The sequence below is a fragment of the Entelurus aequoreus genome, linkage group LG07, assembly GCF_033978785.1.
Source record: "Entelurus aequoreus isolate RoL-2023_Sb linkage group LG07, RoL_Eaeq_v1.1, whole genome shotgun sequence".
NCBI lineage: Eukaryota > Metazoa > Chordata > Actinopteri > Syngnathiformes > Syngnathidae > Entelurus > Entelurus aequoreus.
In genome coordinates this window covers 18,253,594-18,279,843 of record NC_084737.1, presented here as the reverse complement: position 1 = coordinate 18,279,843, position 26,250 = coordinate 18,253,594, and the positions used below count along the sequence as shown (strand labels likewise).

At 41.2% G+C, this 26,250-nt stretch overlaps 1 protein-coding gene across 1 annotated transcript; it reads left to right on the top strand.

Annotated features, from left to right (window-relative positions):
* The first annotated feature begins 332 nt into the window (after nt 1-332).
* Nucleotides 333-8,423, top strand: zmp:0000001088 (trypsin). The gene is made up of 5 exons (XM_062052338.1): nt 333-342; nt 449-608; nt 6,038-6,179; nt 6,550-6,813; nt 8,256-8,423. The coding sequence occupies exons 1-5, from the start codon at nt 333-335 to the stop codon at nt 8,421-8,423; spliced, it is 744 nt and encodes a 247-aa protein (XP_061908322.1).
* Nucleotides 8,424-26,250: the final 17,827 nt, after the last annotated feature.

Sequence of the window (26,250 nt, the reverse complement as noted above, 5' to 3'; positions counted from 1 at the left end):
TGGGTTGAAAATGATTTGCAAATCATTGTATTCCGTTTATATTTACATCTAACACAATTTCCCAACTCATATGGAAACGGGGTTTGTATATTGTACAGGATTGCTTATTATTTTTATTGGATAGTAGTCTGTTTATTTCAATTATTATTTTTTTTTCTTTATTACCTCTTATGTAATTTATTTTTACCCCGTATTTTTCCCCACTACCGCACCTTAAGTTGGAGTCCTTAATCTCGTTATATGCAAATATAATGACAATAAAGTCCATTCTATTCTATTCTATTCTATTCTATTCTATTCTACACACACCATGGTCAAGTCAGCAGGACCCGATGAATCAATGTCACTCTCAGAGAGATTTGCTTTCATCGACGTCTCCTCACTGGTGACTTCTACTCAGAAACTTTTTGTGCTCGGGTCTCATCTTTTGTCCCCGTGTGTGTCACAGGTAAAGACGTCCTCCAGGGACGCATTGTTGGAGGATACGCCGCGGTCCCACACTCCATCAAGTACATGGTGTCCATCCAGACCACGGAGCGGCGCCACTTCTGTGGAGGCTCCCTGATCAACAAGTACTGGGTCATCACAGCAGCACACTGTGACATCGGGTAAGATGCTCTCCTGCCTTCATCTCCTCCTGCTTCACATCGGAATAAATATGGAAGCTGGAGTGATGACTCCACAAGGACGACATCGCTCTCTGACGACGACAACACTTCAAGTCCTCGTTTGTGACGTGTTCTGCTTCAAAACCTTGTCGGTACAAAACTAGTTTCCCCATCAGATCACACATAAATAAACACGCTGCAGGACTGCTTGTATCGCACATGATATCACACATAAGTAAACACCCCACGGGACTTCTTGTATCGCACATGATATCACATACAACTTAAACACGCTGCAGGACTGCTTGTATCGCACATGATATCACACACAAGTGAACAAGCGGTAGGACTGCTTGTATCACACATGATATCACACACAAGTGAACACTATGCAGGACTGCTTGTATTGCACATTATATCACACACAAGTAAACACTCTGCAGGACAGCTTGTATCACACATGATATCACACACAAGTGAACACGCTGCAGGACTGCTAGAGTCGCACATGATATCACACACAAGTGAACACTACGTAGGACTGCTTGTATTGCACATGATATCACACACAGGTAAACACTCTGCAGGACTGCTTGTATCACACATGATATCACGCACAAGTGAACACGCTGCAGGACTGCTAGAGTCGCACATGATATCACACACAAGTGAACACTATGCAGGACTGCTTGTATTGCACATGATATCACACACAAGTAAACACGTGGCAGGACTGCCTGTATCACACATGATAGCACACACAAGTAAAAACTCTGCAGGACTTCTTGTATCACACATGATATCACACACAGGTAAACACTATGCAGAGCTGCTTGTATCGGACATGATATCACACACAGATAAAGACGCTGCATGACTGCTTGTATCGCACATGATATCACACACACAAGTAAACACTCTGCAGGACTGCTTGCATCGCACATGATATCACACACAAATAAACACTCTGCAGGACTGCTTGTATTGCACATGATATCACACATAGGTAAACACTCTGCAGAGCTTTTTGTTTCGGACATGATATCACACACAGATAAAGGCGCTGCATGACTGCTTGTATCGCACATGATATCACACACACAAGTAAACACTCTGCAGGACTGCTTGCATCGCACATGATATCACACAGATAAACACTCTGCAGGACTGCTTGTATTGCACATGAAATCACACATAAGTAAATGCTCTGCAGGACTGCTTGTATCGCACATGATATCACACACAAGTAAACGCTCTGCAGGACTGCTTGTAACGCACATGATATCACACACAAGTAAACACTCCACTGGACTTCTTGTATCACACATGATATCACACACAACTTAAACACACTGCAGGACTGCTTCTATCGCACATGATATCACACACAAGTAAACACGCGGCAGGACTGCTTGTATCGCACATGATAGCACACACAAGTAAACACTCTGCAGGACTACTTGTATCACACATGATATCACACATAAGTAAACACTCTGCAGAGCTGCTTGTATCACACATGATATCACACACAGATAAAGGCGCTGCATGACTGCTTGTATCGCACATGATATCACACACAAGTAAACACTCTGCAGGACTGCTTGTATCACACATGATATCACACATAGGTAAACACTATGCAGAGCTGCTTGTATCGGACATGATATCACACACAGATAAAGACACTGCATGACTGCTTGTATCGCACATAATATCACACACACAAGTAAACACTCTGCAGGACTGCTTGCATCGCACATGATATCACACACAGATAAACACTCTCCAGGACTGCTTGTATTGCACTTGATATCACACATAAGTAAATGCTCTGCAGTACTGCTTGTATCATACATGATATCACACACAAGTAAACACTCTGCAGGACTGCTTGTATCACACATGATATCACACATAGGTAAACACTATGAAGAGCTGCTTGTATCGGACATGATATCACACACAACTCAAACACGCTGCATGACTGCTTGTATCGCACATGATATAACACACACAAGTAAACACTCTGCAGGACTGCTTGCATCGCACATGATATCACACACAAATAAACACTCTGCAGGACTGCTTGTATTGCACATGATATCACACATAGGTAAACACTCTGCAGAGCTGCTTGTATCGGACTTGATATCACACACAGATAAAGGCGCTGCATGACTGCTTGTATCGCACATGATATCACACACACAAGTAAACACTCTGCAGGACTGCTTGCATCGCACATGATATCACACACAAATAACACTCTGCAGGACTGCTTGTATTGCACATGATATCACACATAAGTAAATGCTCTGCAGGACTGCTTGTATCGCACATGATATCACACACCAGTAAACGCTCTGCAGGACTGCTTGTATCGCACATGATATCACACACAAGTAAACACTCCACTGGACTTCTTGTATCGCACATGATATCACACACAACTTAAACACGCTGCAGGACTGCTTCTATCGCACATGATATCACACACAAGTAAACACGCGGCAGGACTGCTTGTATCGCACATGATATCACACACAAATAAACACGCTGCAGAGCTGCTTGTATCGGACATGATATCACACACAGATAAAAGCGCTGCATGACTGCTTGTATCGCACATGATATCACACACACAAGTAAACACTCTGCAGGACTGCTTGCATCGCACATGATATCACAAACAAGTAAACACGCTGCAGGACTGCTTGCATCGCACATGATATCACACACAAATAAACACGCTGCAGAGCTGCTTGTATCGGACATGATATCACACAGAGGTAAACACGCTGCAGTACTGTTTGTATCACACATGATAGCACACACAAGTAAACACTCTGCAGGACTGCTTGTATCGCACATGATATCACACACAAGTAAACACTCGGCAGGACTGTTTGTTTCACACATGATATCACACACAAGTGAACACGCTGCAAGACTGCTTGTGTCGCACACGATATCACACACAAGTGAACACTCTGCAGGACTGCTTGTATCGCACATGATATCCCACACATAAGTAAACACTCTTCAGGACTGCTTGTATCACACATGATATCACACATAAGTAAACACTCTGCAGAGCTGCTTGTATCGGACATGATATCACACACATGTAAAGGCGCTGCATGACTGCTTGTATCGCACATGATATCACACACAAATAAACACTCTGCAGGACTGCTTGTAATGCACATGATATCACACACAAGTAAATGCTCTGCAGGACTGCTTGTATCACACATGATATCACACACAAGTAAACACGCGGCAGGACTGCTTATATCGCACATGATGGCACACACAAGTAAACACTCTGCAGGACTGCTTGTATCACACATGATATCACACATAGGTAAACACTCTGCAGAGCTGCTTGTATCACACATGATATCACACATAGGTAAACACTTTGCAGAGCTGCAAGAACGCACATGATATCACACACAAGTAAACACGCGGCAGGACTGCTTGTTTCGCACATGATAGGGGGCGGCGTGGCGAAGTTGGTAGAGTGGCCGGGCCAGCAATCGGAGTGTTGCTGGTTACTGGGGTTCAATCCCCACCTTCTACCATCCTAGTCACGTCCGTTGTGTCCTTGGGCAAGACACTTCACCCTTGCTCCTGATGGCTGCTGGTTAGCGCCTTGCATGGCAGCTCCCTCCATCAGTGTGTGAATGTGTGTGTGAATGGGTGAATGTGGAAATACTGTCAAAGCGCTTTGAGTACCTTGAAGGTAGAAAAGCGCTACACAAGTATAACCCATTTATCATTATTTATTATATCACACACAAGTGAACACTCTGCAGGACTGCTTGTATCGCACATGATATCACACACAAGTAAACACGCTGCGGGACTGCTTGTATCGCACATGATATCACACACAAATAAACACCCTGCAGAGCTGCTTGTATCGGACATGATATCACACACATGTAAACACGCTGCAGGACTGCTTGTATTGCACATGATATCACACACAAGTAAACACTCGGCAGGACTGTTTGTTTCACACATGATATCACACACAAGTGAACACGCTGCAAGACTGCTTGTGTCGCACACGATATCACACACAAGTGAACACTCTGCAGGACTGCTTGTATCGCACATGATATCCCACACATAAGTAAACACTCTTCAGGACTGCTTGTATCACACAAGATATCACACATAAGTCAACACTCTGTAGATCTGCTTGCATCGGACATGATATCACACACATGTAAAGGCGCTGCATGACTGCTTGTATCGCACATGATATCACACACAAATAAACACTCTGCAGGACTGCTTGTAATGCACATATCACACACAAGTAAATGCTCTGCAGGACTGCTTGTATCACACATGATATCACACACAAGTAAACACTCCACGGGACTTATTGTATTGCACATGATATCACACACAAGTAAACACGCGGCAGGACTGCTTGTATCGCACATGATAGCACACACAAGTAAACACGCGGCAGGACTGCTTGTATCGCACATGATATCACACACAAGTAAACACGCGGCAGGACTGCTTGTATCGCACATGATATCACACACATGTAAACACTCTGCAGGACTGCTTGTATCACCCATGATATCACACATAGGTAAACACTCTGCAGAGCTGCAAGAACGCACATGATATCACACACAAGTAAACACGCAGCAGGACTGCTTGTATCGCACATGATATCACACACAAATAAACACGATGCAGAGCTGCTTGTATCAGACATGATATCACACACACAGGTAAACACGTTGCAGGACTGCTTGTATTGCACATGATATCACAAACAAGTAAACACTCGGCAGGACTGTTTGTATCACACATGATATCACACACAAGTGAACACGCTGCAGGACTGCTTGTGTCGCACATGATATCACACACAAGTGGACACGCTGCAGGACTGCTTGTATCGCACATAATATCACACGCAAGTAAACATGCGGCAGGACTGCTTGTATCACACATGATATCACACTCTGCAAAGCTGCTTGTATCGGACATGATATCACACACAGATAAAGGCGCTGCATGACTGCTTGTATCGCACATGACATCACACACAAGTAAACACGCTGCAGGACTGCTAGAGTCGCACATGATATCACACACAAGTGAACACTCTGCAGGACTGCTTGTATCGCACATGATATCACACACAATCAAACATGCTGCAGGACTGCTTTTATCGGACATGATATCACACATTTTACATGCAGGCTGATATCGCATACTAGTTTTTTTTTGTCTGATATCAGATCGACATCTGATGGCAACATCAGATCGGGACACTCCTACTTTGTCACGACAAAATCTTCCAAGGGATGACAATAATTAGTTTAAAGGTTCATTCATGTGTGTTTCTAATAATGAGAACAATAATGACAATAGTTGTCTAACAGGTTGGAGAAGATGATGATCGTGGCTGGAGAATATTCTCTGGTCATCTACGAGGGGACAGAACAGGAAGTCCTTCCCCAGCTGCTGCTGCCTCATCCTGAGTACCACAGCTCCACCAACGACAATGACATCATGCTCATCAAGGTACTAAACTTCTAAAGAATTGGATTCTTATTATATATATATATATATATATATATATATATATATATATATATATATATATATATATATATATATATATATATATATATATATATATATATATATATATATATATATATATATATATATATATATATATATATATATATATATATATATATATATATATATATATATATATATATATATATATATATATATATATATATATATATATATATATATATATATATATATATATATATTTTATTTTTTTTTAATTTTTTTTTGAGACGCACAGTTTGAACGGTAACACTGTGTTGGAATATTTACTTAGTGATTCTGCTCTATCACCTTTCCGTCTGCGCAGCTGAGGGCCCCGGTCGATCTGAACAGCCACGTGTCCATCGCCCTGCTGCCCAGGCAAGGTGCGACCATGGCCGAGGGCCGCCTGTGCCGCGTGTCCGGGTGGGGCTTCACCGATCCACAGGGTCAGATCCCCTCCAGCCTGCGCACGGTCAGGCTGCCCATCGTCTCATCACAACGCTGCAACGGCAGCGACTCTTTCCACGGCAACATCACAGCCAACATGTTGTGTGCGGGATACAGCGTTGGTGGCAAAGACTCCTGTCAGGTCAGTACAAATACTCACTTGCTGATGTACCACCATGTTTGTACCGCCAGTTATACCAGGGGGAGGGGGGGGGGGGGGGGGGGGGGAGTCTTTGGGCACCGAACGATTCGATCCGATTCCCGCTGTGACGATTCGATTCAGGATCAATTCTCGATTTAAGACCATTAGTACATGGTATGATAATCATAATGAAACTATAATGAAAACATTGTTCTGGTTGCATGGAGATGACCTAAAACATTTATTTGGAAAAATTGATTCTTAAAAAAAAAGTATAAAAAAATTTAAAATAATTATATATATATATACAAAACCCAAAACCAGTGAAGTTGGCACGTTGTGTAATTGGTAAATAAAAAGAGAATACAATGATTTGCAAATCCTTTTCAATTTATATTCAATTGAATAGACCGCAAAGACAAGATATTTAATGTTCCAACTGAGAAAGTTACTTTTTTTTGTGCAAATAATCATTAACTTGGTATTGAATGGCAGCAACACATTGCAAAAAAGTTGTCACAGGGGCATGTTCACCACTGTGTTACATGGCCTTTCCTTTTAACAACACTCAGTAAACGTTTGGGAACTGAGGAGACACATTTTTGAAGCTTTTCAGGTGGAATTCTTTCCCATTCTTGCTTGATGTACAGCTTAAGTTAAGTATTTTAGGCTTCATAATGTGCCACACATTTTCAATGGGAGACAGGTCTGGACTACAGGCAGGCCAGTCTAGTACCAGCACTCTTTTACTATGAAGCCACGCTGTTGTAACACGTGGCTTGGCATTGTCTTGCTGAAATAAGCAGGGGCGTCCGTGATAACGTTGCTTGGATGGCAACATATGTTGCTCCAAAACCTGTATGTACCTTTCAGCATTAATGGTGCCTTCACAGATGTGTAAGTTACCCATGTATTGGGCACTAATACACCCCCATACCATCACAGATGCTGGCTTTTCAACTTTGCGCCTGGAACAATCCGGATGGTCTGTTCCTCTTTGGTCCGGAGGAAACAACGTCCACAGTTTCCAAAAACAATTTGAAATGTGGACTCGTCAGACCACAGAACACTTTTCCACTTTGTATCAGTCCATCTTAGATGAGCTCAGGCCCAGCGAAGCCGGCGGTGTTTCTGGGTGTTGTTGATAAATGGCTTTCGCTATGCATTATAGAGTTTTAACTTGCACTTACAGATGTAGCGACTGTAGTTACTGACAGTGGTTTTCTGAAGCATTCCTGAGCCCATGTGGTGATATCCTTTACACACTGATGTCACTTTTTGATTCAGTACCGCCTGAGGGATCGAAGGTCCGTAACATCATCGCTTACTTGGAGTGATTTCTCCAGATTCTCTGAACCTTTTGATGATATTACCCCCCCCCCCCCACCCCCCCCTAGTGCTAACTTCCTTTCTGTCCTTGTCTTTTTGCCTGTGTCCATCAGGGGGATTCCGGGGGCCCGCTGGTATGCGAGGGTCGTGTCTACGGTTTGGTCTCCTGGGGCAACGGCTGTGCTGACGCTCTCTTTCCTGGAGTCTACACTGCGGTGTCAAAGTACCGCCGCTGGATCGACGACACCATATTTAGTCACCACGGAAGGTGCACCCATTAGAAACACGGACTTACACCAGGGGTGTCCAAAGTGCGGCCTGGGGGCCATTTGTGGCCCACGGATCATTTTAACAAAAAAAAAAACAACAACATAAAAAGTGGAATAAAAGAGCAAACGGGTGAAATGTAAGGAGAAAACATTGCAATGTTGACTCTGATAACACAAAAACCAATTTTTAAATGTTTATCTTATTCTTTTTGGTTTCAAAACCAATGTAGTTAAATTAAATATCCAAGGCTCCAATTATCTCACATGACATATTGCACTTTGTTATATTTTTTGATATATTGTTCACATGTTGTTGTCGTCCACACAAGAAACAAACAATATATTGACACACATTTGTATACACTCGTCAGCGTTCTAATACTAGTGTGGAGAGAGAGTGTGATCAGCGCGCCTGCAGGAGGAAAGGTCACCGCCTCTGTCCATGGTGCTGAAGACAGAGCACCATCAGACGGGGGCGTGGCATGTGCTGACGGCGAGACACAGCTGGCAGGTGATTCGATGTCACAGGTGGTACGTGTTAATCTAATCATCTGTTGTCTTTAACAGTAAGCGGCCGGGAGCAGAGGGCGGGAGAGGTACGGAACAGTTGATAAAACATATGAGAATTAAAACTTTGTTAAAACCTGCAAGCTTGGATCCTGTGAAGTGTCTGTCAGTGGGACCGCTAGGAAACGACTTCCACAACTAGCATGAGAGCTTTTTTGCTAGTTTCGCAAGTATACACGTCAGCATCAAATATTTGGTTACTTGACAAATGTTACCTCTTAGTATCTTAACGTTAGAGTGCTAGCTTTATTTTTGAGCTATTTCTGTAGGTAAACACCTCAGTCATATTATGCTACTTGATGCATGCTATTATTAGCATGCTAGCATTTTAAAAACTATTTTCAGCTGCACACCAGAGAGTAATATATTTTGGCACTTGACGCATCTTACAGTTAGCATTTAAATTAGCATGCCAGCGTTTTTAGATCATTTAGCAGGTATACGCCATAGTGTCATATACTTTGGTATTTCAATAATGTTAACTTTAAGCATGCTATTGTTAGCATAATACTGTTAGCATGCTAGCTTTTCCAACCTAATTTTGTAGGTATACACTTACGTCATATTATGGTACTTGATGCATGCTATTATTACCATGTTAACATTTTTAACACATTTTTCAGGTACATACCAGAGAGTAATACATTTTGGCACTTGACGCATGTTACAGTTAGCAATTAAATCAGCATGCCAGCTATTTTTTTGCTGATTTAGCAGGTATACACCTCAGTTTCACATATTTTGTTACTTGACAAATGCTACCTCTTAGCATCTTAACATTAGAATGTTAGCTTTTTAGATAATTTAGCAGGTATAAGCCTGGTATTTCACTAATGCTAACTGTAAACATGCTATTGTTAGCATAATACTGTTTTTTAAACCTAACTTTGTAGGTGTACACCTCCGTCATATTATGGCACTTGATGCATGCTATCGTTAGCATGCTAGCATTTACCATTTTTTTGTAGGTACACACCTCAGAGTAATATATTTTGGTACTTGACACATGAAGTTAGCATGTAAATGCTAGATTTATATATATAATTTAGCAGGTATACGCCTCAGTGTCATACACTTTGGTATTTCACTAATGCTAACTGTAAACATGCTATTATTAGGATAGTACTGTTAGCATGCTTGCTTTTTTAGCTCATTTTGCTCATATTTCTTCGCTATCTGGCCAACGTGCTAACTGTTTTTTTGTTTTGTTTGTTTTTTGGGGGTTTTTTGCTCAGAGTTCCACGATGCCTTACCACCATATGCCTCTACGGAGATGGCATCCTCAAGCTGCCCCTCACCAGTCTCACAGAGGAGTTCAAGTGTGCAAAAACAAGACTCCAGATGACACTGGATGAATCTAGAGACTTGGTAGTGAGCAACAATGCACCAACCTTGGCGACAGGGCGCAAATGGAGACCAGCCAAAGCAGTGGAAGAAGCAACAGCAGCCCTCAGACATGCTGACATTGTGGGCTAAGTCCAGCAAGGAAGAGGAGGCTTTGGGCTAGCAGCTACCCGCTCAGCTTGGAGTAAGGCCACAGCACCAGAACGGAGGAAGATGGTGGTGGACGAAGTACGCCACCAGGAGAAGGCTGCAAGATGGGCCAAGGCAGTCTCTCTGGGCAAACACGGTCAGTGGACGAGATGGGACAGTGTGGAGAGGGGTAGGATCAGCTGGAAGGACATGTGGGCCATGGAGGCGAGGCAGTTGAGCTTTGTCATCAGAGCTACATACGACATCCTTCCAACATAAGTTAATCTTCACCAGTGTTTCGGCGAAGACCCGGTGTGTGCCCTTTGTTCCATGCCAGCCACCCTCAAGCACAGTCTCACAGGGTGCAAAACCAGTCTCACCCAAGGACGTTACACGTGGCGTCACAATCAAGTCCTAAAGACCCTCGCGTCGAGTTACCACCACCAGCAGCCAACCACCAGCAGGCCATTACCTTTGTCCACGAAGGGGCTAAGGTAGTCAGGAGCAGCTCCATACCACCTGAGCGAGGCCAGCTATGCTGAACCCGCGACTGGAGGATGCTGATTGATCTTGGCCGGCAGCTTGCGTTTCCTCCGGAGATTGCCGTAACCACCTAAAGACCCTCGCGTCCACCCTGAAGGTCAAACGAGTTACCACCACCAGCAGCCAACCACCAGCAGGCCATTACCTTTGTCCGCGAAGGGGCTAAGGTAGTCAGGAGTAGCTCCATACCACCTGAGCGAGGCCAGCTATTCTTAGCCCGCGACTGAAGGATGCTGGTTGATCTTGGCCGGCAGCTTGCGTTTCCTCCGGAGATTGCCGTAACCACCCTGAGACCGGACGTGGTGCTCTGGTCCCCTTCACAAAAAAAAAGGTTTTCATCATCGAACTCACAGTACCCTGGGAGGACTCAGTGGATGAGGCTTACTAGCGAAAACACCAACAACATGCCGAGCTTGCAGCTGAAGCACAACATTGTGGCTGGCACACTGAGGTCCGCCCAGTGGAGGTGGGCTGCAGAGGCTTTGTGGCGAGATTTACCACCAAAATGCTCGTAGACCTGGGAGTCCGAGGCCAAAGCCTACGTATAGCCATCAAAACTGCATCGGAGGCAGCTGAAAGAGGCAGCCAGTGGCCGTTCATGAGGAGGAAAGACCCCTGCTGGGCCCCCAAGTAGCAAGCCAGGAGGTATGCGGTCAGCTTAGGCTTGACTCAGGGAAAAGGACACCCCTGCCATGCATAGTCCCATGAGAAGTCTGCTGCTCAACACCAAGCAACTCATGATTAATTGGGATTGACGCAAGCTCTGGGCCGATCACCCTGTGGCTGGCCACCCCTGGAGAGGGGGCATCTAGTGATAAGGCCGAAACGCCCAGTGACCCAGGGGCACACTACTGATGATGAGTCCAAATTGCAAAGCACCCATCCACCATTCCACCAGTCATCACCAAACACTCTCAAGTATGTGCCAGCACAAAGGTTTTTACAACTTATCCTGTGGTTTGTAAACTTAGCATTTACAGTTCGACTTTTTGAAGGTGAAAACTACCAAAAATGGCCCCAACGTCCTTTGAGTTGTCAGTCTCTGTGGCCCTCAGTGGAAACACTTTGGGCAGCCTTGATTCATACAGTTGAGAAAAGTGAACTCTCGGAGTCATTTCTACAAATTTGAGAAGCCAACACCAACACTGCTTTAATTTTTGGAATCTACTTTCCAACACGGAATGTTAGTGGTGGTCACTGGCAGCTGCTGAAATTGTTATGCTCTCATGAAATATGCAAACAATCCATCTTTGCCTCTCAGCGATCTGTTTAGAGGGCCGCCAGGTCATTAAACCATGAACATGACACTGATTTAGAGCAAAGATACGCGCTCGTCTCGACTGAAAAGAAAACCTTATTTGGATATTGGACTGGCTTGCAACATGTAACCATGGCAACCCTTAATTCTGCTACCTTTGTGGTTTGATATGAGTGGACCACATAGGAACATGGAGGGTTTGCAAAATACTATAAATAAATATAAATAAATAATACAGCAATACATGTTCCAGCATTAAATGGAAAATGCAACATAAAATACAACTTGTGTATAAATATACTAGAGGCTATTCATCATTCAGAGTCCAAAAACACTACAATGTAAAAAAATAAATGCCAGGTTTGTTTGGTTCTGTCATGCAGTTTTTATTTACTTTAAAAAAAAACTCATATTGTGAAAAAACATTTTAGATAAAGAATATTCCATGAGAACAATACAATATAATGCAGTAAGGGTGCAGAAAAAAGTTATTTACATCCATCTCGATTTGAAAAACAATATATATATTATATCATTTTTAATTTAATTGTATACAATATACAATATAATGCAGTAAGGGTGCAGAACAAAACTATTTACATCCATCTCGATTTAAATAAATAAATAAATCAAAATAAGAAAAAATAAAAAAATAAAATATATATATATATCTATATTTAGATTTATTTTTTAAATTTAATTTAATTATGTTTTGTAAGAATCAATTTTGAAAAATACCTTTTTAAACAATTTCCATGCAAGATAAGGATATTCTATGAAAACAATACAATATAATGCAGTGAGGGTGCATAATTTTTTTTAATTTACATCCACCTTGATTTAAAAAAAAAAAAAATACAATAAAAAAACATTTAAAAAAAATATATATATATATACATACATACAGCTATATATATCTATCATTTGTTTTAATCTTTATTTAATGTTATACAATATACAATATAATGCATATAGGGTGCATAAAAAATAATTTACATCCATCTCGATTTAAAAAAAAAAAAAAAAATTATATATATATATATATATATATATATATATATATATATATATATATATATATATATATATATATATATATATATATATATATATATATATATATATATATATATATACATTTTCTACCGCTTGTCCCTTTCGGGGTCGCGGGGGGTGCTGGAGCCTATCTCAGCTGCATTCGGGCGGAAGGCGGGGTACACCCTGGACAAGTCGCCACCTCATCACAGGGCCAACACAGATAGACAGACAACATTCACACACACATTCACACACTAGGGCCAATTTAGTGTTGCCAATCGACCTATCCCCAGGTGCATGTCTTTGGAGGTGGGAGGAAGCCGGAGTAACCGGAGGGAACCCACACAGTCACGGGGAGAACATGCAAACTCCACACAGAAAGATTCCAAGCCCGGGTTTGAACTCAGGACTTCTCAGGACCTTCGTATTGTGAGGCACATGCACTTACCCCTATACCACCGTGCTGCCCTATGTATATACAGTGTTTCCCATAAACTGCCAAGATACCTGTGGCGGTGGGGGCGTGGCTATGGGCGTGGCTATGGGCGTGGTCACCATGACATCATCGAGTAATTTGCATAATTTACTACAATGATTTGATTTTCTCTAAAAAGGCTCAAAAAATGTATACTTACTAATTAATAATAACAGTTTTGTTTTAAACGTCCATCCATCCATCCATCCATCCATTTTACAATATAATTGCAACACTTTATGTACATATTTATATACAGATTTGAACAATAAGTTATTCACTGAAATATATTTATTTTTTGTGGTTCTTACAAAAAATATATCTTATAAAATATAAAAGCTAAAATGTCTCAAAGCTCTGCCCCTTTAGTTAGTGCATACTAAATAATTTAATTTTAGCCTACTACTACAACCATATTATTTACCAGCAACATAAAGTGAAACAGAGGCAGAGGTGTGGTGGTAGTGGTGGTAGATAGACACAGAGCTTCATCAAACATCTGATCCACTGAACAAAGAGCTCCAAAAATCTTGAACTTTAGACTGCCATCAGTTTTACTCCCTACACTTAACCATGTGTTTCCTACTGCCTGCAGACTTTTCACCCTTTGTTATATACATATGTTGTGTTTCTAATATAAATGCATTTAACCCTTGTGTGGTGTTCGGGTCTGTGGGACCCGTTTTCGATTTTTATTAAAAGAAAAATGATACAATTAATTAATTTTTCAAACTGAGACTCACTGGCTTTGGCTCATTTTCTGTGAAGAACATATATCAGAATACATATTTAATGAACACACACCATACACCCACCCTACACATTTCTATTACATATAAGATGTCCGGGGTCCACTGGACCCGGGGCTAATAGAAGTGTGGAAATGTATGTTCTGTGTACCACACGCTCACACACACACACACACACACACACACACACACACACACACACACACACGCACAGCAGGCCTAGACGGGGAGGACAGAGTGTAGGTACACAGAACATCAGAGGGTCAAATGTGCGACAAAATGAGCGCAGACAGTGTTGACAAACAATGTTGCAACCTTGTGTGGGAACCGCAGGTGCAGAAACACAAAAGACGAATCCCTGTGGGATGCAGAAACTGGCAGAGAAATTTCCATGCAACGTTCATATTGTTGTTACTCAGCCAGTGTTTGTGGGTCTTAGACTTAGACTTACTTTTTATTGTCATTCAAATTTGAACTTTACAGTACAGATAGGAACAACATTTTGTTGCATTACCTGGTTGGCAGTGCAGGATAAAAAAGCAATAAGGTGCAGATATAAATAAATAGATTACTGTAAAGATAAATATATTGCACTTTTGCATATGCATCTACGTTCATGGATGTATGTTATATTGTCTTTATATTCCAGCGAGTTAATCCATTTTTGGGGGGAATTGAGGGGATAATTATGATGTGTTCAAGAGTCTTACGGCCTGAGGGAAGAAGCTGTTACAGAATCTGGAGATTCTGCTACGGAGGCTGCGGACCTCTTTCTAGAGTCCAGCAGTGAAAACAGTCCTTGGTGAGGTTGTGGGAGGAGTCTCTGCAGATTTTCTGAGCCCTGGTCAGGCAGCGGCTTTTTGCGATCTCCTGGATAGGAGGAAGAGGAGTCCTGATGATCTTTTCCGCCGTCCTCACCACTCTCTGGAGAGACTTCCAGTCTGAGGCACTGCAGGCTCCAGTCCAGACAGAGATGCAGTTGGTCTCTCTATAGTGCCTCTGTAGAATGTGCTGAGAATGGGGGGAGGGAGCTGTGCTCTTTTCATCCAACGCAAAAAGTGCATGCGCTGCTGAGCTCTTTTTTACAAGAGAGTGTGTAGGGACCAGGTTATCTGCGCCCCCAGGAACTTGGTGCTGCTTACGATCTCCACCGCTGTGCCGTTGATGTAAATAAAATAAATGATAAATGGGTCATACTTGTACCCTCCGATTGCTGGCACGGCCACTCTACCAACTTCGCCACGCCGTCCCCATGTAGAGTGGAGCGTGGCTGGACTGGTGCTCCCTAAAGTTGACAATGATCTCCTTGGTCTTGTCGACGTTCAGGACCAGGTTGTTGGTTCTGCACCAGTCAACCAGATGTTTCACCTCCTCCCTGTAGTCCATGTCGTTGTTGTCACGGATGAGGCCCACTACTGTTGTGTCGTCCGCATACTTCCCAATGTGGTTGGTAGTAGACCTGGCGCAGCAGTCATGGGTCATCAACGTGAACAGCAGCGGACTCAGGACGCAGCCCTGGGGGGAGTCGGTGCTCAGGGAGATGGCACTGGAGGTGTTGTTGCCCACTCTCACAGATTGGGGTCTGTCTGTGAGGAAGTCAAGCAGCCAGTTGCATAGGGGGGTACTGAATCCAAGGGGGGCCAGTTTGCTCACCAAGTGCTGCGGGATGATGGTGTTGAATGCCGAGTTGAAGTCCAGGAACAACATTTGCACGTGTGTGTCCTTTCCTTCCAGATGTGCTAAGCTCAGGTGGAGTGCAGAGAAGATGGCGTCCTCTGTGGAGCGGTTAGGGCGATAAGCAAACTGGTATGGGTCGAATGTGGGGGGAAGTCTGGAGACAATGCATTCCTTTACCAGCCTCTCGAAGCACTTCATTACAAATGTTTTTTGGGATAAGTCAGTATTTTAACATAAAAGTGTTTGATTGTGAGGCATTAAAAGCCACAAAATGCAACGGGTCCATCAGACCCACAAACACTGGCTGAGTAACAACAATATGAACACCACACAAGGGTTAATATAGTCAAATACAAATAAGGCAACAAGAGAAGTATCCTACACTTCTCTTTTGTAAAGTAAATCTGAACAGCCGATATGGGCATCTACATCAACTATATGATTTGCCTGAGAAGCTGGAGAGGACCAAAAAAAAAAAAAATTAAAAAAAAAAAAAAAAATTAAAAAATTGTTTTTATTTTTATTTTTTTTTATTTGTGGCGGACGTAATTCTTTCATGGCGGGCCGCCACAAATAAATGAATGTGTGGGAAACCCTGATATATATATATATATATATATATATATATATATATATATATATATATATATATATATATATATATATATATATATATATATATATATATATATGTATATATATATATATATATATATATATAAAAAATATATTAAAGTACACCAAAGCGCGTTAATTTAATTAGTTTGAATCAGCCCTCTAACAGCTATACGATTATAAAATGATGTTACTGATTAGACGATTATCTAATATATTTATTTCCGACCATCCAAAATGTTGACACACATGTAGGACGTCTGTCCATCGTAAATACAGTATATACATACATATATATATATATATACATATATATACATATATATATATATATATATATATATATATATATATATATATATATATATATATATATATATATATATATATATATATATATATATATATATATATATGTATATATATATATATATATATATAAATATAAGTATATATACTGTATATATATTTTATTTTTATTTTTATTTTTTAATTTACACAATATAATGTTAATATAGGCCCTGTGATGAGGTGGCGACTTGTCCAGGGTGTACCCCGCCTTCCGCCCGATTGTAGCTGAGATAGGCTCCAGCGACCCCAAAAGGGACAAACGGTAGAAAATGGATGGATGGGATGGATGTTTATATAATGCAGGGTGCATTTTACATCCAAAACAACGTTATGTCCATCTCTAGCTATTAACACTTGTGACACATTTTTTCTGGCAGGCTAAATCATAATTAGCAGAGAGACAGCTCGTCTCGTATAAATCTATTAACGAGGACACTCATACGCTGATGTGCAACACTTAGAAGATCCAAAGTCCATGACCTGGTCAAACAGCTTCGATTGTTGCACTTTTGCCCTCATTGTGTCGGTAAGTATTCCTAATAATAATAGATTAGTCCCAGCGGGTCACCAGACGACTGATGGCTCTGACAAGATTACTGACATTCAGCACAAATAGATGAAGCCCACCACTCCCCTGAGAACGTCAGCACGGATGACTCATCTTTCCAGAACGTTTGCCCCACAAATTGGGATTGTTCTCAGAAAGCCTGCTCCCAATCGTGTTAACGTCTGCTTTAGACGCCATTGTTGCGACGCCATTGTAGGTCACTTTTTGTACTCGAGGTTAACGTGTCGTAATCGAGACCATCAAGGGCGTGCAGGCGAAGCTCCAAATTTTTAAAATCATGCAAAAGTTCATCCACAACAGCAGTTTTACTTCAAATATGAAACTAATGAAGTCGATACTAGGGTTGTCCCGATACCAATATTTTTTGGTACTGGTACCAAAATGAATTTCGATACTTTTTGATATTTTTCTAAATAAAGTGGACCACAAAAATGTCAATATTGGCTTTGTTTGAACAAAACATGTTACGGTGCATTAAACATATGTTTCTAATTGCAATTATGTCCTTAAATAAAATAGTTAACATTCCACACAACTTGTCTTTTAGTCGTAAGTAAACAAACAAAGGCTCCTAATTAGTCTGCTGACATATGCAGTAACACATTGTGTCATTTAACGTTCTATTATTTTGTCAAAATTATGAGGGACAAACTGGAAAAATTGATTATTAATCCACTTGTTCATTTCCTGTTAATATCTGGTTACTTCCTGTTTCAACATGTTCTATCTAGACTTCTGTTAAAGTGTAATAATAATGTATTCTTCTGTTCTGTGATAAATTACACTAGTTTTGGATGATACCACAAATTTAGGTATCGATCCGATACCAAGTAGTTACAGGTTCATACATGTCCTCATATGTCCAGGGACGTATTTCAGAATAATCAGAATCAGAAATACTTTAATAATCCCCGAGGGGAAATTAAGATTTTCAGCACATTTTCTGAGTTTATAAACATAGTATGAATTTTAAAAAAGGGAAAAAGAAGTTGTGACGATAAAAAATATCGATGTAATCAAAGTAGTATCGACTAGATACGTACTTGATATCATTACAGTGGATGTCAGGTGTAGATCCACCCATGGCATTTGTTTACATTCATACATACTATCTTTTGTTAGCTTTTGAAAGCTATTGTATCCTCCTACAGTGTGTAGTGAAGCATGTCTAGCTAGTCCTTGTCCTCCAGTGATAATGTACATGTAAGAAACGTACTTTATTTGTCGCCATGGAGGCGAGGATTAGTGATTTAGAAGTAGCTAAAACACTGCCGACTGTGGATGGATGTTAGCCGCTAACTAGCTAGCCATGTCTTAAAGCAGTGGTCCCCAACCACCGGGACGCGGCCCGGTAACGGTCCGTGGACCGATTGGTACCGGGCCGCACAAGAAAAAAAATAAAAAAATTAATAAAAATTAATTAAATCAACATAAAAAACACAATATATACATTATATATCAATATAGATAAATACAGTTTGCAGGGATACAGTCCGTAAGCACACATGATTGTATTTCTTTATGACAAAAAAAAAATTAAAAAAAAATTTTAAAAAAAACATAACACACCCCCAACCCTCCCCCCACCCGGTCCGTGGGACAAATTTTCACGCGTTGACCGGTCCGCAGCTACAAAAAGGTTGGGGACCACTGTCTTAAAGCACCTCTTCCTGAGGGCGTTTCAGTGTTACAGCGTCACCTTTATCGTTAGTTTTTAGGCCAAAATGCGTCCATTCATATTCTCACTTTTCTGTCTACACACTGTGTCTGCTTGTTAGTACTCAGTGTGTGTGCGCTGCCGAACATGCTCTTCTGCTCGTTAAACCAGCAATGTCATGACGTGACGACGCGCCATCATGCCCGTAAAAACAAAAAAATGGGGAACCGGTACTTTTCAAACAGAGTATAGTACCGTTTTTTATTCATAAGTACCGCGATACTATACTACAACACTACAACCCTAGTCGATACATGCTTTATTATTCAATGTTCAATTCAATGATATTCTCCAGGGGTGTAAAAATCTTAAGTTACTTAAAGGGGAACTGCACTCTTTTTTGTTTTAATTGTGCCAATCATTCACAATCCCTATGTAAGACAAGCACAAATATGTATTTCTTTATGCATTCTAATTTTTAAATAAACATTAGCAATAGTCAGCTGACGATGGAGTCAATAGGAGTCGCTCTATTCCGCCTATAAAGCGCTCTAAAAACATGCAAAAACCTCCGTCAAGGTTTATATGCACACAGTAAGTATAGATGTAGTATCTAGTAACATTCATAATAACATGTAATATTTACATATTATCATCATACTAGAAGTATAGGTGTAGTATCTAGTAACATTCATAATAACATGTAATATTTACATATTCACATCATATTGTAAGTATCTATGTCATTTAGTAACATTCATTATAACACGTAATAATTACATATTTTCATCACACTGTAAGTACATATGTAATGTAGTAACATTCATAATAAAATGTAAAATGTTCATATTGTTCCCATGCTGTAAGTATATATGTAATGTAGTAACATTCATAATAACATGTAATATTTACATATTTTCATCATACTGTAAGTATATGTGCAATGTAGTAACATTCACAATAACATGTAATATTAACATATTTTCATCATACAGTAAGTATATATGTCATGTAGTAACATTCATAATAACATGTAATATTTACATATTTTCATCATACTGTAAGTATATATGTAATGTAGTAACAGTCATAATAACATGTAATATTTGCATATTTTTATCAAGATGTAAGTAAATATTTAATGTAGTAACATTCATAATAACATGTAATACTTACATATTTTCATCATACTGTAAGTATAGATGTAGTATATATTAACAATCATAATAACATGTAATATTTGCATATTTTCATCATGATGTAAGTGTATATTTTATGTAGTAATATTCATAATAACATGTAATATTTACATATTTTCATCATGCTGTAAGTATATATGTAATGTAGTAACATTCATTATAACATGTAATATTTACATATTTTCATCATAGTGTAAGTATAGGTGTAGTATATATTAACACTCATAATAACATGTAATATTTGCATATTTTCATCATGATGTAAGTATATATTTTATGTAGTAACATTCATAATAACATGTAATATTTACATATTTGCATCATGCTGTAAGTATATATGTCATGTAGTAACATTCATTATAACATGTAATATTTACATATTTTCATTATACTGTAAGTATATATGTAATGTTTCATAATATGTAATATTTACATATTTTCATCATACTGTAAGTATACATGTCATGTAGTAACATTCATAATAACATGTAATATTTACATATTTTCATCATGCTGTGAGTATATATGTCATGTAGTAACATTCATTATAAAATGTAATATTTACATCATACTGTAAGTATATATGTAATGTAGTAACATTCATAATATGTAATATTTACATATTTTCATCATACTGTAAGTATATATGTAATGTAGTAACATTCATAATGACATGATATATGGGGCGGTATAGCTCGGTTGGTAGAGTGGCCGTGCCAGCAACTTGAGGGTTGCAGGTTCGATCCCCGCTTCCGCCATCCTAGTTACTGCTGTTGTGTCCTTGGGCAAGACACTTTACCCACCTGCTCCCAGTGCCACCCACACTGGTTTAAATGTAACTTAGATATTGGGTTTCACTATGTAAAGCGCTTTGAGTCACTAGAGAAAAAGCGCTATATAAATATAATTCACTTCACATGTAATATTTACATATTTTCATCATGCTGTAAGTATATATGTCATGTAGTAACATTCATTATAAAATATAATATTTACATATTTCCATCATACTGTTAGTGTATATGTCATGTAGTAACATTCATTATAAAATATAATATTTACATATTTCCATCATACTGTAAGTATATATGTAATGTAGTAACATTCATAATATGTAATATTTACATATTTTCATCATACTGTAAGTATATATGTCATGTAGTAACATTCATAATAACATGTAATATTTGCATATTTTCATCATGATGTAAGTATATATTTTATGTAGTAACATTCATAATAACATGTGATATTTACATATTTTCATCATGCTGTAAGTATATATGTAATGTAGTAACATTCATAATATATAATATTTACATATTTTCATCATACTGTAAGTATATATTTCATGTAGTAACATTCATTATAAAATGTAATATGTGGGTGCGGGGCTGGGCCCTTATGGCTTTTTGCCGGATGGGGTGCCTGGTGGGTGGTGGGCGGGGGGGCCTGGACGTGCGGGTATGGCTGCGGGGTTTGGTGGCGCTGGACACTGTTGGCAACCAGGCCTCATGTTTATTTTTATTTTATTTTATTTAAAGGGTTTATTTTATTTTATTTATTATTTTTATTTTTTATATTTTTTGTTTTTGTTTTTGTTTTGTTTTGGTGTATGTATGTGTGTGTATATGTGTGCATATGTATATGTATGTAGGTGTATATATGTGTGTGTGTGTGTGTATGTGTATATGCATGCATGTGTGTATGTGTATGTATGTGTATAAACATATATGTATGTATATGTGTATGTGTGTATGTATGTGTAGGTGTGTGTATGGGTGTGGATGTCCGGTGGATCGATTGGCCTGTATGTGGATGAGTTGGGGTAGGTGGGTTGGCGGCCTCTGTGGTAGCTGGGGGTGTGCGTTGTTGTGGTTTACGGGGTAGGTCGCTTTTTTTTGTTTCAGGTTTCGGCGGCCGCGGGTGTTTGTACTGCGGACGGGCGGTGGTGGTGATGGTTGCTGTGGTACTGCCGGCGGTTGGCGTCGCTGTGTTGGGTTGGAGTGGTTGGGGGACTGTGGCTGGTATCTGTGCGCTTGTGGGGTTGTGGGGGCTGGCTGGCGTTGGCTTGACGGCTGGTTTGGGGGCTGGCGTGCGGACGGGGTGCATTGACTTCTTCCCCAGTTGGGGGGCACCATCCCCTGGCCGGAACTCGTATGGGTGCGTTGCTGTGTGGATGGCCGGGATGCGGTGTTTGCATTGGGCATGGGGCTGTGCAGTTTTTCTGCGTTTGGTTGCTGGTATGGGCTCTGCGGGGTTGGGTTGGGGCGGGCGGGGGCTGGCTTTGTTTGGCGGGGGGTGGGCTCGCGTGGCGTCACGCTAAAGTGGTCTGGTGTGGGTCACGGGCCGTGGGGGGGGGGCGGCTTCCTGGCCGTAGTTCCTGGTTGTCGGCCGCATGGACTGGGGGGGGATGTCCGGGCCCTCTACTCCTCCTACTTATAGCACACACAGTCACACAAATACAGGACTTTGGGGGATTGTCCTGCGGGGAGGCATGGCGGGGGGTTGAGGATGCCTCCTATGGGGCTCCGGTCCTCCTGTCTTGTCCCCTGCTCGGCCATCCCTCAATCTTAGCTGCATATTAGACACTTAGGATTTGGAGGGCTCGGCTTGGTTGGGACCCACCAAGACCTTGATGTCCCCCAATTTTAATCGCATTATTAGTTCCCACAAGCATACATATCTCACTCACGCTACAGTACACGCATCAATAGGGACTGGAGGTCGGCTGTAATGGCTGACCTCCTAATTTTAACTACACAGTAGACACTCTGGGGGCCTTGTACACATGCATGTGGGGGGGTTGGGGTTCGGCGCACCCCTCATTGCCTCGTCGGCCGGCGCGGATTCCGGGGACTGCGTTCTGGTGGCCTGCCAGGCTTTTATTAATTTATTATTATTATTATTTATTTATTTTTTTAATGTGTATATGTGTGTATGTATATATATATATATATATATGTGTGTGTATGTGTGTATGTATGTATGTATGTGTATGTGTATGTATGTGTATGTATATATGTATATATATATATTTATTTATTTTATTTTATTTTTTTATTTTGTGTGTGGCGTCGCGCGGGTCTCGCTTCCTGTTGGGTGGGGTCCGTGCCCGTGTGGCCCGACCTTGCGCTGTGGGGTCTCTGTTGGCGACCTGATGTGGTGGCGGCGCGGCGCCCGTGTCTGGTCTGGATACTGTGTCTCGGTTGTTTGGGCGGTGGTGTGTTTGTGCGGGTTTGGGTTGGGGTGGTGGGGTCTTTTGGCGGGGGGGGGGTGTTGGTGTCTCTTGTTTGCGTGTTGGCGTTTGGGCTTGCTGGCGGGCTGGCGCTGGCTGGTATCTGTGATCCTGTTGGCGTGTGGTTGCCGGTCGCGGTTTATTTTTTGATCGCTTTGATTTGATTGGGTGGTGCTGGCTGTCTGTGGGTGTTGTGGCTGCTGTTTCTGCTGCCGTTTGTTTGTGGTGTGGGCGCCCGTGGCTGCTGGGTCTGGTGCAGGGGGGTGGCTGATGTTGTGACTGGTGGCAGCGCGCGCGCGTGGTGGTTGTCGGGGCTGACAAACTGTGTATATGTATGTGTATGTGTGTGTGTGTATGTATGTATGTATGTATGTATGTATGTATGTATATATATGTGTATGTGTATGCATGTGTATGTGTGTGTATGTGTACATGTGTATGTTTATGTGTATGTATATATATATGTATGTATATTTCTGGGGGTACGTTCTGGGCCTGCCTGTCGGGTGGGGGTCGGCGCCTCAGGCTACTGCATCCGGACTGCATGTCTGGAGCTCCTGGGTCCCGCCGTCCATCCCTTCCGGGTGGCCGTCTTGGTTGGGGCCTGCTGGGTCTGGTCCCTGCGTCTACTGTGGTGGCTTGGTGCTGCAGGGTATTCCGAGGTGCTGCGAGTCAGCCAGTTGTTGGGGTAGCGACCTTGTGTGTCAGCATGTCTGTGATCTTCTTTTAATTCTTTTTTTATTTTTTTATTTATTTATTTATTTTTATGAATAGATTTAATTATTTATTTATTTATTTTTCCCCCCCTTTTTAAAAAAAATATATTTTATTAATATTATTATTATTATTATTATGTATTTATTTATTTTATTTATTTATTCCCCTACCTCGGGGGAGGGGGGGGGACTCGGCGGGGCGGTTGCTGGTTGTTCCATCTCCATCGTTGGGGTCCCTGCGGGTGGGGTGGGTGGTTCCTGTGGCCCCGTGCTGGGTGGTCCTGTGGCGGCCGGCTTGGGTGGGGTGGCCGTGGGCTGGACTCGCCGCGCTCTCCGGGGGTGGGGGGGGGCTCGTGGGGGCCCTGTTGCCGGTGGGGCGGGGGCGGTCTTCCCGTCCGGTTGCGGGGGGTCTCCGGGCCCCTCGGGCGGGGCGTCCCGCCTTTCTGTCCGTGTGGGGTGTGGTCTCTCGCTGGCTTGGGGTCTGGCTTCCCCCTGTTTTTCTCGTGCCTTGTCCTCTGCCGGGTGCGTCTGTCTGCGGCCTGCTGCTGGCCCTTGTGGGCGGCACGGTGGGCCAGGCTCTGGGGTTCCTGTCGCTGTCCGTCTTGGCTGCGTGGGGGCGGTGGCCCCTGGTTCCCTGGGCACCACACCTACTGTTTGTGAGATGGGTTCTCGGGGAGGCTGGGGCCGTACTCTGGCTCCCGCACACACTGGGAGTCAAATGTATTGTACATGCAAATTCACATATACTCACACACATACATACACACATACATAGGTACCTACGCTCCCACATACATATACAAATAAATACAGTACATATTTACACATTCAAAGTTCGTACTTCCACACGCACATTCATTATACAAACATACTGTATACACATACTGTACATATACATTCACTGTAAAAACATACATATACACATACTGTACATATACATTCACTGTATAAACACACACATACTACACATACATTCACTGTACAAACACACACATACATATACTGTACATATACATTCACTGTACAAACACACATTTACACATACTGTACATATACATTCACTGTTCAAACACACATACTGTATACACATACTGTACATATACATTCGCTGTACACACATATACACATACTGTACATATACATTCACTGTACAAGCACACATACACATACTGTACATATACATTCACTGTACAAGCACACATACACATACTGTACATATACAAGTACATATGCACACATACACTCATGCACATAATCACGTTTCATCAAACATATATTAACGTTGTTGCCCTAGGGTAAACTGGGTATAACACATGGCACACTGACAAAGCTTAACCTATTGTTACTATAACAATCTACAAGGTTAAGGTTGCTTCTCTTTCTTCCCCTCCATTTTTCTGCATTCTTTCGTATCTCAAGTTATCATTACGTATATGTATTGTTGCATTTGAACAATTGTATTGTTGATAATAAAGGTAAAGTACTGGTATTGTTTATTATCAATAGCACTATTTCTATTGGTATTCATATTGCTCCATTTTTAGTGTAATAATGCTCATTGTCATTTCTGTATTTTTTTTTTTTTTTAAATTTTCGCTAACTGCTTATTTGCTATTACTTTTACCATCATATTTGTACATGTCGTATTTGCTGATGTTGCTCTGTTGTTGTTGTTGTGTTTGCTGTTGTTGTTTTTGTCTCTCTGTCTAATCCCC